Raw genomic sequence first — 17,455 nt, forward strand, 5'->3', positions numbered from 1 at the left:
CGTATCATTCTTCATTTCAAAAACCTCTAACACGGGCTGAAGATATGACCATGGGTGCTCAGGTGGAGAATTATAGCCATCATTACCACCTCTACATGAACTGCCTGATCTGAGTGAAATTTGCTCTGTGTTTGCTCCACCGTGGGATCAGATTTCAGAAAAGAGAAGGAAATTCATGAGCTGACTTCCGAGCAAACGTAGTGAGTAACTCGAACATTCATAGAAATGTAGTGGAGTAAAAAGTACAATAATTGTCTTCTGAATGAAGTGGAGTAAAAGTAATAAGTTCCCCCCAAAAATAATACTCAAGTAAAGTACAGATACTAAGCTCTCATGTGTCACCCATAGGTGACATCAACTTTTTATAAGTTCCTGGAAGGTCGACTTGTTATTGCTCAAAGTGATGCATCTTATTAAATAGACGATCATTGGTAGAAAGTACCCCCAGCAGTGACGTCGGCGCAGCGGGATGACGTATGTTTTGGCCTCTTTTTAATCAGCGCATGCACAAAAGGATGTAATCACCCTGCAGGCAGACTGATTGTCTGCGTGGTCTATACGGGGAAGGGTCTTTAAATCATCTGAATCAGCAGACATCACCGGCATGGAAGCACTGCTGTTTGCAGTTTGGGTCGATTCTTCACGTTAATCCAAATTAGATTCAGTCAAAACCAAACAAAAGACACATATTAGCTCATTATCCTTTTCAATCAACCCGACAAAAAACATGCATTTGTTGCTTACAAGCATTCAATAACATTGACAAACATTTAAATCTGCCGTGAGGAACTAGTTTATTGTGATCTAGGAGCCGCCGAGGGACAAGGATGTGCATCCCATCCGTTTGCTGTAGCTGTATACCACAAGCAGCTGATTTACATGTTACTGTACATATTAGTCATTTGTTGTTCTTTTGTATTTATAGCTGATGTTATTGTTATTATTTTTATTTTATTTTTATTTTTATTTGTATGCCTTGTTCTTATGCCTTGTACAAAGAGAGCACAGTTTACCTAAGTCAAATTCCTTGTGTGTTCAAGCATACCTGGCCAATAAAGCTGATTCTGATTCTGATTCTGATTTAAATTGGTGCAAGTTGTTATACATCTGATTGATAAGTTACAAGTTAACAATAAAACAAATTAAGTGGCCTGTCTAAATGTAGAGCTTTGTTCACAAAAATGCTATTGAGTAGCAAAGATAAGATGTGGTCTTTCCATGCTAGACGTCAGTGTAGTGAGAGCCAGCCTTCAAGAAATAAAGGCAATACATAAAATAAATATAAGATAAAAAAAGAATGATCTATCATATTATACAAAAATTGAGTACATCTGTCATTCAAAAGGTCAAAGGTGAACTTCAGGTTGGTGACACACTTGCCCATGTGTCTTGCCCACACTTACATTTTACTGTAATATTGATTTAAATGTTGCTTTATTATTTTAGTAATTTTAACTGTTATCTTAATATATTTGTATTTATTTATTTTATTTATCTACTCAGTTTTATCTTAATTATTCATATTCTTAATTTTGATGCATTAACTTATTTTACAACACATATTTTATTGCTGGTGTGCATTAGTCTCTATTTTATTTTATGTTACTTTAACTTTTATTCTTATCATTTTTATTATTATTATTATTATTATTATTGTTCTCTCCTTATATGTCTTGCCATTGTTTTATTTCTTCTTCTTTCTTGTTTTTCAATCGCTGTAAAGCACTTTGGGTTGCATTTGATTTGTATGAAAGGTGCTATATGAATAAAGCTTAATTGATTGATTGATTGATTATTAACAGGTGACGTGCAAAAGGTCTCACTGTATAGCATCTGCAACCCTTTATTTTGAAGGATCAAAAGGATGTTCAATGTTATATCTGCAGATTACTTTTATTTTGAAGGGACAAAAACAGGATCCACAGAGGCCCACCTGCACATCCCCTCAGTCAGTGATGCAGCCGATCGGAGGAGACGTCTCCCTTTCTCCACACCTTCATCCTTTTCTCTTCCCATCCCTTTTCACAGTTTTTGAGTGCGTCCATAAGATTGTGAGTAGTTTTAGTCATAGTTTAGTCATAAGTTTGCAGTAGTAGTACTATATCATCATTTATGTTCATATATTGTGTTGTATAGAGAAAGTTTATAGTTAATTGATTGGTGCCACTATGTCTAACATGCAGCATGAGCATGCAGGGTCCACTTAGGGACCGACAGCATTTTCTTGTGTTCTATGTCGGTGTGTGTGTATGTGCGATAGAGGTAGTGGCTGTCATTATGATAATTTGTTGATTGTCCCTAGAAAGTTAGAGTGTATTTTAGCTTTGTTCATTGTATTTCATAGATTATAATCATATAGAGTATCTAATTCAGTTGTTATCATTTGTACAGACTTTATGTTTATATACATTTTATTATTTTCTTCAGAAACCACCTCACAGCTTCACCACACAGCTTCACCACACAGCTTCACCACACACCTTCACCACACACCTTCACCACCTTCACCACACACCTTCACTTTCATGTTCACCATCATCAGTAAAAATCAATGTCAAAGGAAATAAAAGGAGTGGAAACCAAAAGAGAGTGTGTCACCATCAAATATCTTTTCATCTACAACATCCATGTTCTGACCGGACAAACTGTGACGATTGCAACCCTACAGATAAAATCACCAGCAAACAGTTAATCTCCCTGAGGTCTCAAGTGTGGCATCTAGTACACCACCACCTCTTTTACAGGTGACATTACTTCATGTAATAATTTAATTGAAATTGTGGCGTTTGTCCGATCATTTCTTTATTCTTTAATTGATATTATAGCCATTTAGTTTTCTATCCTTTAAATTGATAGTGGTGATGGTCCAATGAGTAAGGTCCCCTCTTTGATTGGCAGAATTACTCACATCAAGAGTAAAATGCCGAAACCCGGGATCGAACCAGGGACCTTTAGATCTTCAGTCTAACGCTCTCCCAACTGAGCTATTTCGGCGATGAAAAGTGCATGAAACGCAATCAAGCTTTCTACCTACGAACACGCGTATTAGCTGCAATATACACATTAATTCTAATAGTATAAAGTACGAAGAAACTACGGACAATCGTTTTGTTAACTTTGAGTCTCTGGATCAGGAGTGGTTGGAGGTTCGTGCCACACACGACGTGACGTAATGACCACGCCCACATTCGACGCAGTGGCTGTTGGGAAGAAAGGTCAAGAATCGATGGCTGCGGAGGACTGCACAGATTTACTGCCGTAAGAAACAAACACACTCTGTAGTACCAGGACTTTCTATACAGAAATCGCTTCACTATGTCTGTCTGCACATGTAGTCTAATCTACCGACAGAACAGCAACAACTGTGTTATTATTGTATCCGTGTTACAGAGACATAGTCGACTATAGTCTGGCTAGCTTCCGTTAGCTGGCTAGGAGCTGCATTGTTTTTGTTTTCGCCTCATTTGCGGCTCAAACATAAAAGTAGTCCTTTTAGTTCCCCGGCCGAGGCAGGGGTCTGGACAGCCTGAGTTATGATTTTCTGTCCGTCCCGGGAAGATGGATGAAAGGTCCAGCAGCAGCCACCACAGGCTCTTCATCGCCCTGCTCATGGTGTTGCTCTTTGGCGTCATTACTATCCAGTATGTATGCCCGAGCAAGTCTGAGTGCCAGCTGCTGCATCAGCTGGTGTCCTGGTTTAAGGACGGCGGTGCAACTGGTTCCCGAGGCAGTGGCAGTGAGCTCCACGAAGGGCTCCAAAAGGATCCGTACATTTCAGAAGACGGCGCCCTGGTTCGCTTTGTTCCTCGCTTCAACTTCACTAAAGCAGATTTAATCCGGGATGTAGACTTCAACATTAAAGGAGATGATGTTATAGTCTTTCTACACATTCAGAAAACCGGGGGCACCACGTTTGGTCGACACCTGGTGCGTAATATACAGCTGGAAAGGCCCTGCGAGTGTCACGCTGGCCAGAAAAAATGCACCTGTTACCGCCCCGGTAAAAAGGAAACCTGGCTCTTCTCCCGGTTCTCCACCGGCTGGAGCTGCGGGCTCCATGCGGACTGGACCGAGCTGACCAGCTGCGTCCCGTCACGCATGGACTCACGAGAGGTTCCTGAAAGCATGCCCAGGTAGGTGAAGGGGGGCTCTTGGGACGGTATTCTTAAGGTCACATCTATATTATACAATTGCTTAACTTACACAACCAGTCAAAAGTTTGGAAAAACCTTCTCATTCAAGGGTTTGTATTTATTTCAATTATTTGAAACACTGTATATCCATACCAAAGACATCAAAACTATGAAAGAACACATGAAATTATTTAATGAACAAAAAAGTGTGAAACAAACCAGAATATGTTTTCTATTTGAGATTCTGTAAAGTAGCCCCCTTTTTCCTTCATGGCATTTTTGCACACTCTTGGTATTCTCTCAGTCTGCTTCATGAAGTGGTCTCCTGGAATGGTTTCTAATGAACATGAGCCTTTCCAAGAGTTCTTTTGTAGAATGATTTGCCTTCTTAATGTGTTTGAGACCATCAGTTGTGTTGTTCAGAGAGGTAGGGTTAGTACACAATAGATAGCCCTTTTTGATTACTGTTGTAATCCATATTATGGCAAAACCAGATTATTTCATAGTTTTGATGTCGTCAGTATTAAACTACAAGGTTGAAAATAATTAAAATGATTAAAAACCATTGACTTGTAGTGTATGATTAGAACTGTGTGAGCTATTTAGAAAAATAGTGTAGAGCAAACCATTCTCCCACAGTTCATTAAACTAACCCAAGCAAACTGATGAGTTATTCAGGTGGACGTAACATGCACTAATAACTAAATCATTTTACAAACATTCACATGTACACTTAAACCAAAGATGTCGCTTTTAAAGCTTTTAATTGGTTCTCTTGATAAAAAGAATCACTATGGTTTTAAATGTAAGAGGAGGGATACTTGGTATTGAAGGTAGGTGTACCAAGTCTGGGTCTAAGTTCATGTGATTAGTGAACCTCACATTCTTAAAGTGTGATTTACTGTTAAATTCTACTCTGCAAGCATCATGTTGAGTATTAAAATAAAAAAATATTGAAAATACTAATTACATTGATTTCTTGAGAATATTAAAGTTGACTTATTTCAAATCCAATGTCTTTTTTCTCTCCACAGTAGACACTATTATTACATAACTATCCTAAGAGACCCTGTATCACGGTACCTGAGTGAGTGGCGTCATGTGCAACGTGGTGCTACATGGAAGGCTTCCTTACATGTGTGTGATGGACGTTCACCCACTCTGTCTGAGCTGCCGAGCTGCTACGCAGGTGATGACTGGTCAGGGTGCACCCTGCAGGAGTTCATGGACTGCCCGTACAATCTGGCAAACAACCGGCAGACCCGTATGCTGGCTGATCTCAGCTTAGTGGGTTGCTACAACGTCTCTGCCATGAATGAGGAAGAGCGTTGGGCTCTACTCCTGGAGAGCGCCAAACGCAACCTTCTTGGCATGGCCTTCTTTGGGCTGACTGAGTACCAGCGCAAGACCCAGTATCTGTTTGAACGAACCTTCAACTTGGAGTTCATTGCACCCTTTACACAACTTAATGGCACCCGTGCGTCCGGTGTTGAGGTCCCTGCTGAGACAGAGCACAGAATTCTCAAGCTGAACCGTTGGGATGTAGAGCTGTACGAGTATGCCCGTGACCTTTTCCTGCAGCGTTTCCAGGTGGCCAGGCAGCAGGAGCGCAGGCTGGCCAGGGCGAGGCGGCAGCAAGAGAGGAGGCGTCTCCGTGGCAGGCTCTCAACTAAGCAAGGGAGGCAAACACTGAAGCCCACAGAGTCACCCCGTCAGCCTGACCCACACTCAGAAGGGCAGCAGAGGGGGAAGGTGGGTGGAGACAGTGAGGAGTCAGAAGTGCTTTTCCCTGACTGGTGGGATCAGGATGAGAACAGCACTCTGGAGGATTACATTGACAATGTGGAACAGTGGTAGTGATGGGAACAAGCAATCGGGTGTCTTAATGCTTAGAGTGCCAAGTTCTGCCTTGTTTGTTTTAATGAACCAAGTTATTTTAGTACGTGTGTTTTAGTTTTCTTTTGTCTTACCATGAACAGTTTGTAATGACACATCTATTTATTGATACTGATTGTATTCCTTTGTCATAAGTGACATTCAATACAATGGATCCATTTCCCTGACAGAGAGAACGGCTTGTTTAGGTACGTGCAGTCCATAACCTTTAAGTGATCACCCAAGCCTTCTAGACTGTTATCCTGGCTTTTAAACACACATCTGAATGTGTGCGATAAAGCTTGGAATGAGGCAGTGTTTATTTTGTAATTTTGAAAAGAACAATCATCTACTTGTTTCTATAATAATATGCTACTGTTCATTATTTTTAATCAATGTTTGCCAAATTGTTGTCTTGTCTAAAATACATACATTTTAAAATGTAATTGTGAGTTGAAGCATCAGTTAATTCACAGAAAAGAGAGTGGACTTGTCATAGATACCTCAATGTGTAGCATTAACTGCTAAAGTTGTAAAATATTGAATGTGTTCCAAGTCTTTATTTTATATAAAATCTTTTTACATTCACTGAACTATTTTTGCTGTTCCTTCTTTGCTGAGATATCTTCTTATTGTGTCTCTGGTTCTTTTGTCTCATCTATTGCACAAAAGACTTCCAGGTTTTTCTGTTGCAATTGCAGACCTCTGGAAACCAGCAGGGAGCGCTAATGTCATCCAAATAACAGCAAAACCTCCTGAGCCAAGGTGGTGCTTGACATCACAGCATATTGTTGAATTTGGTTGGATAGGATTTGCATTTTCATAATGTGATTCTCAAAGGATTTGACAGAGGAATCAGCTTTCACAGCTGTTTCCAAATTTCAAAGAATTATTCTGCAATGGAGTAAAAATTAAAATGGTCCAGACCTTTTGGAGATTATTGGGCTGTTAGGAAGGAGTGCTTATAAAAGTCTTAAAATGAAAATCATCCTATTTAGCTTGTCTATAAAATTGACAACAGAGTGGAATATCTGAAATTTGCAGCAGACTTCCATTTCTTGTTTGGGATCAGATGCAGCTTTAACCATTTATCTTACCCCTGGATATAAAATATTTTTAAATCTACAGTTTTTTTTAAACATTTTGAGCTGTTAAAAATAGGACTGCACAATACATCCCAGATTGTATCATTATCGCAACATGAGCCACTGTAATTAGCTCACTGCAACGGTCTTAATCACAGTAATTAAAATAAATATTTGACACATGCAAATATCTGTGTCATGTAGCACGTGTGGTAGAGACCTAATGGCCGTGCTTTCGCAGCATTTTACTGCAGTAAGATAAAATTCATGTTCTGCCCTCAGACTAATCAGTGCAAATGTAGCAGTGACAAAGGAAGTGAATTAAGGATCTATATTTGATTCCAGAGAAGTGTGTTGAAAAAAGGTATTGTCTAAAAATAAAAAAAGGAGGACAGCAGATAGAAACCGAGGTATAGGTTTATAATAAACAAAAAATATTAGTTATTACACTTAATGTAATTACCACAATAGTGATCAATGTAATCACACATTTCTTTTTTGTAATTTATACAACGGTAGATAAATTCAATGCATTTTTTTCTGGTGTAATTTCTATATCTATATATAAAGTCAAAATAAAACATCACAATTTCAGTTCTTCCCAAGATTGTACAGCCAAAGTTAAGATTTTAAAAGACATAACATGTCCGCGATTTACCACATTTATTCTATGAATAGCATCTAATTATATATAATTATTAATGATATAATAATATGAATTAATAATTAAAAAGTTGAAAGTATTCTTAATTGTCAAAAACTGCAGTATGTAGCAGACATAATATCAAATCCTCTGTATGTCTGGTGCATACTGCAGTTTTTGACAATAAGGAGGACTTTGAACTTTTGAACTTTTCATTACAGTATTTTATATTTAACTTGGGCATCAAGGGCATGGACGGAGGGGTAAAATGGCCCCTCTTGAAATTAGATTGGACACCGACCTTTTGGATGTTTAATTTAAAATGTGCACCGTAAGTATAATTTGCAACTCTACGAAGGGCAACTTTTACCTTATTTCTTGACTGTTAATTTCTATCACACTGTATATAATTTTTACTCATATAATATCTTATCAAATGTCAATACTGCTAAACAACCTATCACATTCTTAAAGTGACAGCACTCTTTTAAGCTATAAGCTATTCAAATATTGTTCTTTGAAAGAGAGGGGGGTTATAACTTAAGAGGGAAGTTAAGAATAAAGCTGGTGAGTGTTTGGACCACAAGGAAAAGCTTTTGTATTTCAATCTGTGGTGTAAAACTGTGGAACAGACTCAACATGGAGCTACAGCAATGTCAGAACATAATCCAGTTCAGGAAGAGGTTCAAAGAAGTCATTTTCATGAGGTACAAGGAGGAAGACAAGTGTTGATAATCATGAGGGGTTTGCTTTTGATTGTAGGTGTAAGAATGAAGATAGGAGATGAAGATTTGTTTTATGGGAAATGCACTCGTATAATGCAAGAAAATAGTGAATAAAGAGGTAAGATTAGATAACTTCTTCCTATTCCTTTTCCCACATGTAAAGTAAAATGTTTCAGTGTTTGCTAATGGAACTGACTGATTTTGGTTTTTTTGTAGAACTATTTCTTCTTTTTTACTTGTATGTTTTTTTTCTATTTTTTTTACTTCTACATGTTCGAAATAAAGACATCAAATCAAATCAAATCAAATCAAATCAAATCAAATCAAATCAAGCTATAGGTTGGGTTTTTTTTATAGGCTAGTGTTTATCTGAACAGGCTGACTCCATTGACTGTAGACCAGGGGTGTCATTGTGCGGCCCGCGGGCCAAAACCGGAACGACTTCGCAAAGTGAAAAAATTACAGAGAAGACATTAACTGCAATATTTTAATAAAAGTAACTACTATTTCAAATTTGTCCTCTGGGGGTCGCATAAAATCATAGCGCACCTATACGGCACTCCGGGACTTTTTTTTCTCAAAGTGAGAAAATAGATTACTTGCTGTTTGCGTAATCTGGTTGAGATTCATAAAGACTTTTTAGAGCACTATAAGTTGATCCACTAACTACTAACACTAGCACTACAGCCCTGCATACAACACTGTCCAGCAAGCAATCTGTTCATGCTGGAGCTGAGGGGTCCAAAATAATCCACTTTACCTTGTGCATTATTATAATCTCTGTTATTTTTTTTAGTAACAATTACACTCTGTGTCAGGTGAATGGGTAACCTGTGTGTTTGGTGTGTTCTCAGAAGGTTTTAGGGCTTAAAGAGCAAAATATTCAGCCCCGCTATGAGACTCATCATGGCAAAAAATACAACAGCTGTAGAAAGATAGTTCATTAAATGTGAACATTTACAGAATGTACCTGTATTTTTTTGCACTAAAACAAAGGGAATCATTTAGAGTTGTTGTTATTTATAGGTTATTAGGTTGTGATTTTACTGGTCTGGCCCACTTTAGATCAACTTGGGCCCCTGAACTGAAATAAGTTTGACGCCCCTGCTGTAGATATTATCTTTGTAACCACTCTTGCCCTGGGTAATAATCTAATGCGTCAAAGAGTATGCGGACATGTGTGTGTAAACAAAACTAGGGGTATTGGCTGTGCACACCTGCTACGTACTCAGCCTACCTTGATATCTGCAGTGCCTGTGTCGTGACTTTGATTTCTCTTGTTGCTAATGATGTTACCTGATAAACGACAGCACACACACATGCACTTTCCCTCCCTCTCTCTCTCGCTTTCTCTCTCTTTCTCACCCAACTCCTCCCTCCTCAGCGTTTTGCCCTCCCTCTATTTTGTGTTATTCTGCTGTGTGTTCAGTCAGAGCTGCAGCCGAGGAGCTCAGTTTAGTTGCAGACAACATTTCGGCTGCAAGTCAGACCCCGCTTCTTAACACGTTTTCATTTTTCACCTGCTCTTCTTTATTATCCGTATAGCTTGCGAGAACGCCCTTCTAATCTTATTATTTCACTTTGAAGCCATATGATTTTGTATTTGACTTATTAAACCTTTTTTTTTTTGTAAATCATACGTAACCATTAAAATTAGAATTTTAACCGACGCCAATTTTGGGAGAAGACAGCATCAGAGTCCGGATCTGATTGGACTATAAACAGGTAAGAATCTGAGCACGCCTGGCGCAGTAGAGTTATAAGCAACATTCATTTTTACTAGTTACACGTTTAATCCATATTGCAGCCCTATTGCACGTTTTCTACTCTGCCTGTTGCGTTGAGGCTCAAAGCTGCCTTTGTTATTGTTAAAAAACGGGCACACTTGTTATGTTATGTTACACAGAGGCACAACAGTAATAGCATTTACATTTCACCCACTTTGGAAAGACCTGCTGAGGGCAGACGGATATATTTTGTAGGCTATGTGTTCGAGTAATCCTGTGAGCAGCGGTCAAATTCAAGTCAGGGATCTGCACACAAGGGTTTGGTTGAATGCAATACGCAGGATTTTATTGGCTCATGAAGGTGACAGCGTTTCGGCAGTTTTTTTGTTATGCTAGATTGTACTAGGCAAACAAAAATCATGTATAAATACTTTTTGACTTCTTAAATAGGAGTGCATTACTAGTGTTAGAAGTACAGAACACCTGCAGGTTGCTTCCTGGTTTTCTGTCTGTATGTCTGCAGGGTTTTTGCAACCAGTCTCCATGCATGCTGTGCAGTGAGGTTCAGTGTTGTCCTTGTTTTACCCCCAGGGGTCAGACAGCCAAGCTACCATGCCATATACTGTGTTGTCACCTGTCACTTGTTGCCTTCATATAGTCCCCTCACTTCCAGTGGGTGTAATGCAATAATCATGCCCTATCTAACAACAGTTGCAGCCCAGTCAAGACAAGTTCACGCTCCCTGCAGGCTGTGGACTCTGCACCAGTTGAGCTAGTTCTTCTTTACTTAATATAAACAGTGATGAGCTGATGAACACACACACACACACACACACACACACACACGCACGCACGCACGCACACACACACACACACACACACACACACACACACACAGGCACACTGCCACATTTCCCACACAACCTGTTTTCATTTTGCCTCTCACACACTTCAACTGCCTGGGACTCTGTCTTTTATTGTGCATATAAAACCATACAGTAACAATTTAGCAGTAATAAATCAAAAATGCTATGCTGACAAAACTTTATTTGACTATAAAAAATAGTTAACTCTCATAATCTCCCCACCGGGATGTGAAACTCACAGCTAAACAAATAGTATTATGAGGAAATAAGATAAAAGCTCCAGTTCATGCATTTAATTCGTACTCGTCCCTGAAGAAAAACTAAGTCTTTCATGCTTTGTTATGGGATAGGTTTGCTGTATGTTTGTCTGAATGGGAACTATGGTGCTTTAATGAGATGAAAGGATTACTGATACTTAACCTAATTACTTAGAGCCCTCCCTCCAGGCTTCTGGCTTTCACTCTCATTGTGATTTATGGATCTCCAACCTTCTGCTTTTTAATCAATCACCTGTGCATTGACGTTATCCTTGTTTGGTACTCGTCCTTGTCACTGCTCTCCAAAGAGTTATCTATTAAGTGAGTTGTATTCAGTTAGAGTTCATGGTTGTGTTTTTATAACTGCTGTTCTTGTTGCCAGCTCTCTGCCACACAGAAGGAAACCAACAGGCTTTTGGGAATGGGGAAACTACATCTAAGAGAGAAAAAAACTCCACACAAAAATCTGTCAGTTCCTCATGTGACACAGAATTTCTCAGTGTTTCCCAAAGCTAAAAACAACTATTGTTTATCCGTGGTCCAAAACAAAGAGCTGTGCAATTTCTTTTAATAACCTCTGCTGCAAGGTAATTTCAGTTTTCTCCAAACACGAATACTGTTAGTTTTGAGGATCTTTTGGATGTCTCAGTCAACCCCTGATATTTTCTCTAACTACTTAAAATGTACATTAAGAACGTTTATGTTATACTCTTGCTTGAGGGTTATAAAAACTTAAAAAAAAAACACAAAAGAGCAAGCTATCATTTCAACACTGACACCACAACTCCTCTCTATGCTTTCCGTTTGAACTCAATGTTATGGTTTCCAAAATGAAGTGTACCATTTGCTTTCCCTACACGGTGAAAAGCATCACCTCTTTACAGCTAGCACCATCTTTAACAAGTGGCTAGTTTTGGCTGAGCACTTGTTTAATATCTTAAAGGCTCAATCATTCTTTTTATTTTAATCTTGACTTATGGCAGAGAATTTCACTTGAACCTTTACTTCTTTTGTCCCTCAATTTTAACTGTCCTGTCTTTTTTTTTTAACAAATGGAGTGATTTCAACTTCTTTCAAACATTCAAATAATCCAAACATTTCAAGTACAAACTATTAGCAGACAGCAAACGTTAATTTCCTCAGAAAATGTTGTTAACCCCTGAACCTACTATATTAGCTTACGGCGTTACACATTCCCATCTGATGTTTTTAGGCTTAAGGACTAAAAATAAGTACAACTGCAATGTCTCAATTTATAATCCACTTAACATTGATTTCAACCACTGGCTAGGAATTAAAATGATAGTCTCCTTTAACTCTGCCTTTAATATGATTGTATCAAATGAGTAAAAGGAAATATCTGAGAAGAGAAATAATTAAGGGTCATTTCTCACAAGTGTCAGAGTCTGCCTGACCGACTCTCTGTAGTTCGTTTAATATACAGCCACACTTCCCTGTGATCAGGTGAGGTGTGCAGCTTCCTGTCGAGGTGGCACCCAGCCTACTCACCAGCCATAATGCAGACGTCAGAGCTCCGGTGAAGGTTACACAGCCGGGGGCCGTTTGGTGCACTGTGTTTGATGAGGGACGCAGTGCGCAGGAGTCAAGAGCAGCCACCCAGATCTGTCCTCTTTATACTCCCCCCCCCTCATCCTGTTCCACCTACACGTTGACCCTCACCCACTGACTGCTGGAGCCCCTCTCCACACTGCAGACACCTGGAGGACAGGCGGCGACATAAGGACCGTTATAACTGGGGCACTCTATATTTGTACACCATGTCGCATCCAAGCATAATGACGGTTTGTGCTGCACTGTAAAGGTCAGGTCAAGTTAACTGGGCCAAGATTATCTCAAAATGCTTATTTATATAAACAATACAGTTGTGAGGCAAATAATTAAGAATATCTGTTTGTTCAAATTTCAAATGTTTGTCAATCTACAGATCAGTGAGTTGGCAGTAGTTAATCTTCAGCTTTTCATTTGCTGCTTTTTTTTCCTACATAAATAATAATACATTTAATATCTTGGGTTGAACCAAGCGGCAACCTCCGGTCTAAAAATATGAGTCCAATACCGAAGTGTTAAAAGCTGCAGTTCATCGAGGATCCGCTTGAGGCTGGCTCCGGAAGTACCGAAAGTCACAAACACATGAATGGGAAAAAGACGATCTTTACATCAGAAATAAACATGTTTACAGCCTGGTACAAAAGACGAGTGTTGTCTGGATAGCTCATTTCTCGATCTGCTCTCACTGTGAGGGGGATGAATGTTTTTCTAACGCGGCAATTTCGAAGATATTGAGATTACGAGTCTTCCAATGAGAGGCACAGCTGCCTGCAGAAACACTGCAGCTGTTGGCTAGGAGGTTCAAACTCCGCCTCTTTACGTCACAGTGGCTTGACAGCAGCAATACGGCTGCCATCAACGATTTGCCTCAAACAGCGCTTCAGAAACAGATGGGTGACGTCACGGATACTACGTCCATTATTTATACAGTCTATGGGTTGAACACAGTCCAAGTCCCTAAGTGTTCCAAAAAAATGTATAGGCATTTTTATATTTGGGGGAAGAATTATTAAAGAAACCATAGATTAATAATGGCACCCATACTCTGCACACTGTTATTCTGTGCTAGCAGAATAGGTAAAGTCTTAAAGTATCTTTTATTTTGTTTTTATCATTTTTTACAGAGGAGCTTTGAAGCCTTCTCCAGGGTTGTGAGAAACATCACTATGGCAGTTGTGTGTGGGCTGCAACGGCACAGTAATGCAGCCTCAAGCATGTAACTTCTCTCTCTAACAGAGCTCTTCATTAACGTTTAACTGCAAGAGAAACAAACTTCTTCAGGAAAAATACATATTTCTCCTCAGCTTTTTGTCATGTTTGTGTTGCCTCTGGCCTCCTCCTGCATTGCCTCTGCTCTGATCGAAAATGTTGTATCTCTGAACCCATCAGCTATTGTCCGATGACCTTGTCGGTGGTCAGTTTTCTGGGGCTTCTGGTGTAGCCAGTGGTTAGAAATCAAGGACGAACAGTCAAGACGTTCTTTTGCATATAGTGCTTTTGTTTACAGTCAAGAGAAGCTAGAATGGAGTTGGTGTTAAAACAACATCCAAGCAATGATTTGGAGCTGCACTTGTTTGCAGATAACTGTTTAGAAGGAGAAGAACTGGAGCTAAATTGTTGTTAGATCACTGCTGAGTAGGGTTGCAAAGGGTTGGAAACTTTCCGGTAAATTTCCATGGGAGGTTAAACTGGGGAATTTTGGAAATATTCCAAATTAGAAACTTTCCATGGGAATATTGGGAATTATGGGAATTAATGGAATTAACTTGGAATTGAGGATAATTTAATGGAACGGTATCATATCCAAGCATAAATATTTTTTTGTTTTAAGCAGACACATCCATCCAAACTAATACAATTAAAACAGATTCATTTCTAAGTAGAACTTTATCAAGTGTTAAATATATTATTGAACAATCAATTATTTCATTGAAGAACAGAAACATGAATGTTGAGTTAAATATTACTTATCCCCCCGACCCAACCCATTCAAAAATTAACAAAAATGCAATCCCAACAAAGTCCCATTCAAAATGTTAAATGAAAAAGCATCTTCCCTCAAGCTTCTCAGTCCTAGCCTCTCTAGGATTCTAGACATCATCTGTGCATGTGATTGAGGAATAGCATACATTCAACTGTACTTGTATGATATCTGGTTGTTTTAGTCAGGATTATGCTGAAATATATTTTCCCCAACTATATTTAAGTTCCTTATTAAGAGCCAACCTTCAATTTAGTAAATTCCTGGTTTATTCCCACAAATTTCCATTAATTCCCATGAAAAGTTTCCAACTTTGAAAATTCACAGAATTTTGCAACCCTACTGCTGAGGGATCTTTTTGGGATTGCATTGCAGCGGATAGTGATAAATGATGCTACTTGGACGACAAACAAACCAGGATACTTCCGATTCCCACCTCTAGTACTGCATACTATAGATTCAGCCTTTTATGTTGAATCTGTATATAGATCAGGACACTTAACTCTACATGTGTCATTAAAGACTGTAGGAAGTGGTTTCAAAGGAGGGTTTGGGAAGTATACATTATACCACTATTTTGACCAGAAGATAAGGAGTGGTGGACGACACTTGGAGAGAGATACATTAATCATTTAAATTATTCATTGACTAATATGCAGATTTGTCAAATAGTGTAAATACACATTGGAGCCAAACAACACTGCGGGTTGGGGTTGTCTGCTTTTAAGCTGTTTTAGCAATGTGGCATTATAGGTGGCGGTGTTAGTCTGTCCTTTTTCATGAACTAGCCTTCGCTGTTGGATAGATTGTCAACACATGTTCATTATGAGACAGTCAAGGTCCTAAATCAATTATTGTGAATTGATGATACATTGATAATTCTAATGACATTCATGGTAACATGATATTCCCTCCAGAGTCATCACTGTGTCAATATTGTTCGATAATTTATGACAAAGTATCTGTGGAGCAAATGTCACTCTCATTAGCCCCAGCTTTACTCTGTGTAGATTCTCAGTCTAGCCTCTCTGTCCTGGGAGATGGATCCTGCCTATGCTGCATCTTCTGATGTTTCTGTCATTTTTGTTTCCTTGCTTTATAGATACTAATAATAAGCATGAAGGCATGCTTACACTAAGAGGGTTAACATATTTAGTCTAAATGCTTAAGCTGCATAGGTGCAGCCTCTCAGAGCTCCTCTGATGCTAGATGCTATGTTTGACATTTTTGCTCTCAGTTAAAAGTAGTTTCACATATTTATGAGTAATTAATTCCTGCAGTTGATATACAGAATATCTCCAAATTGTCCTAGTTTATCTTGAATGTCGGGAAATTACTGTGTTGATCTATCAGTTCAGAAACATGCTGCAACTGATACAATGCTTTATGTCGCATATTCCTAACTTACACATTGCAGCATGGCATGCTTCCTCTTATTATAACTCCCCTCATTGTCTTGAAATATCTCCATGTTCCCTATGATAGAGGTCAAAGGCAGTGATTTCAAGGAAAGGCTCATTCAAACAAATGATAGGGAGGGGGAACTCCTGGACAGCAGAGCCGTAGAAGTACATATAAGCAAGTAAAAGGTCATAACTGTGTATATTCAAAGATACAGGGTGCAATGTGAACCAGAATGACTTTGGATAAGAGCCAGTGTTGCTGTGTATCTTTCCAAGAATGGCTGTAATGGCAACTGCGCGCCATTTGGTGTCTGGTGTGGCTATAGTGAGGAGAGGAAACGAGGAGTGTTGCTGAGGAGCATTTTGATGATGCTCATTGCATATTGCTGAGCTGCGTTGTCAGGGTGTGCGTAAGCAAAGGGCACCTGATGTGGAACTGAATGCAGGGCAGGCAAAGCTGCAGGAGGAGTGCTTGTCTCGCCCCCATGAGAAAAGTTTCCATCGATCTGTAGGTGGGCTGGGAAGAGGAGGAGGCATAGACAAGCAGAATGGTTAAGCAAGCAAAGCAATACCTGTGTGTCTCTTATTCCTTCCTCTTATTTGGGGGCTGTGATGTGTCTTTGTTCTTGTGTTTGAAGGTTGGTATACCAATTCAGTTCCCACCTCCCCCCCGTCCCTCTTTCTCTCACTCCACTGCAGTTTTCTCCTTCTGGGCTGTCTGTCTGCATGCTCACACACACGTTCCCGCACACTCCCCCCCCTCTGTTGGTTTCTCCGTCTGTGTCTGCCGCCATCAGACGCAGGGACTGATAACATCTGATCCAAACTGCTCCTCCTCCTCTTATTTGTACCCCTCCCCTCCTGCATATTGCCTATTGTTAATTTGCTTTGTGCATTATTTTACTTCTGCGTCCTTCTGTGACATACAGGACAGCCTTCCTTTCACTTCACTTTTAAATAATCCATAGCCCTATCTGGACTTAGCCTTCCTCCTGTAGTTTCCTCTTTGTGTGTCTCTTCATTGAGCCTCCTTATTGATTGTGATCTGTATTCAGATAGGGTCCAGACATGTCACTCTGCTCCCTGTGCCGCACAACGCACAACACACAGCATACAGCATACATCCTCCCTACATCACACTACAGCATAGTGTAACTTCACCCCGGTGTGAAGACAAAGCAGCTTGGAGTG

General features: G+C 39.5%; 2 protein-coding genes and 1 non-coding gene across 6 annotated transcripts in view; 2 read left to right on the forward strand and 1 right to left on the reverse strand.

The window, feature by feature from the left end:
• Positions 1–2,921: 2,921 nt before the first annotated feature.
• trnaf-gaa lies at positions 2,922–2,994 on the reverse strand. Its single transcript has one exon. It is a non-coding gene; the product is annotated as a tRNA-Phe (tRNA).
• A 152-nt stretch (positions 2,995–3,146) lies between these two features.
• mbnl3 (muscleblind-like splicing regulator 3) overlaps positions 3,147–17,455 on the forward strand; it is a 39,012-nt gene continuing 24,703 nt past the window's right edge. For 2 of the 3 annotated variants that reach the window (XM_034689875.1, XM_034689878.1), the window contains exon 1: positions 3,147–3,258. The gene's annotated coding sequence lies outside the window, so the exon portion shown is untranslated. Of the gene's footprint in view, positions 3,259–9,888; positions 10,187–17,455 lie in introns of those variants that run through there. The other variant, XM_034689876.1, reaches the window with a different exon arrangement.
• Positions 3,204–6,601, forward strand: hs6st2 (heparan sulfate 6-O-sulfotransferase 2). Of its 2 annotated transcripts, none has more exons than XM_034689874.1 (2): positions 3,204–4,133; positions 5,171–6,601. In XM_034689874.1, exons 1-2 carry the CDS (start codon positions 3,559–3,561, stop codon positions 5,988–5,990), a joined length of 1,395 nt encoding a protein of 464 aa, XP_034545765.1. In that variant the 5' UTR covers positions 3,204–3,558; the 3' UTR covers positions 5,991–6,601. The 2 variants fall into 2 exon arrangements, with proteins under 2 accessions (XP_034545765.1, XP_034545764.1); XM_034689873.1 differs by having other exon boundaries at positions 3,206–4,133; positions 5,168–6,601.

Source organism: Notolabrus celidotus, chromosome 8, assembly GCF_009762535.1.
Source record: "Notolabrus celidotus isolate fNotCel1 chromosome 8, fNotCel1.pri, whole genome shotgun sequence".
Lineage (NCBI taxonomy): Eukaryota > Metazoa > Chordata > Actinopteri > Labriformes > Labridae > Notolabrus > Notolabrus celidotus.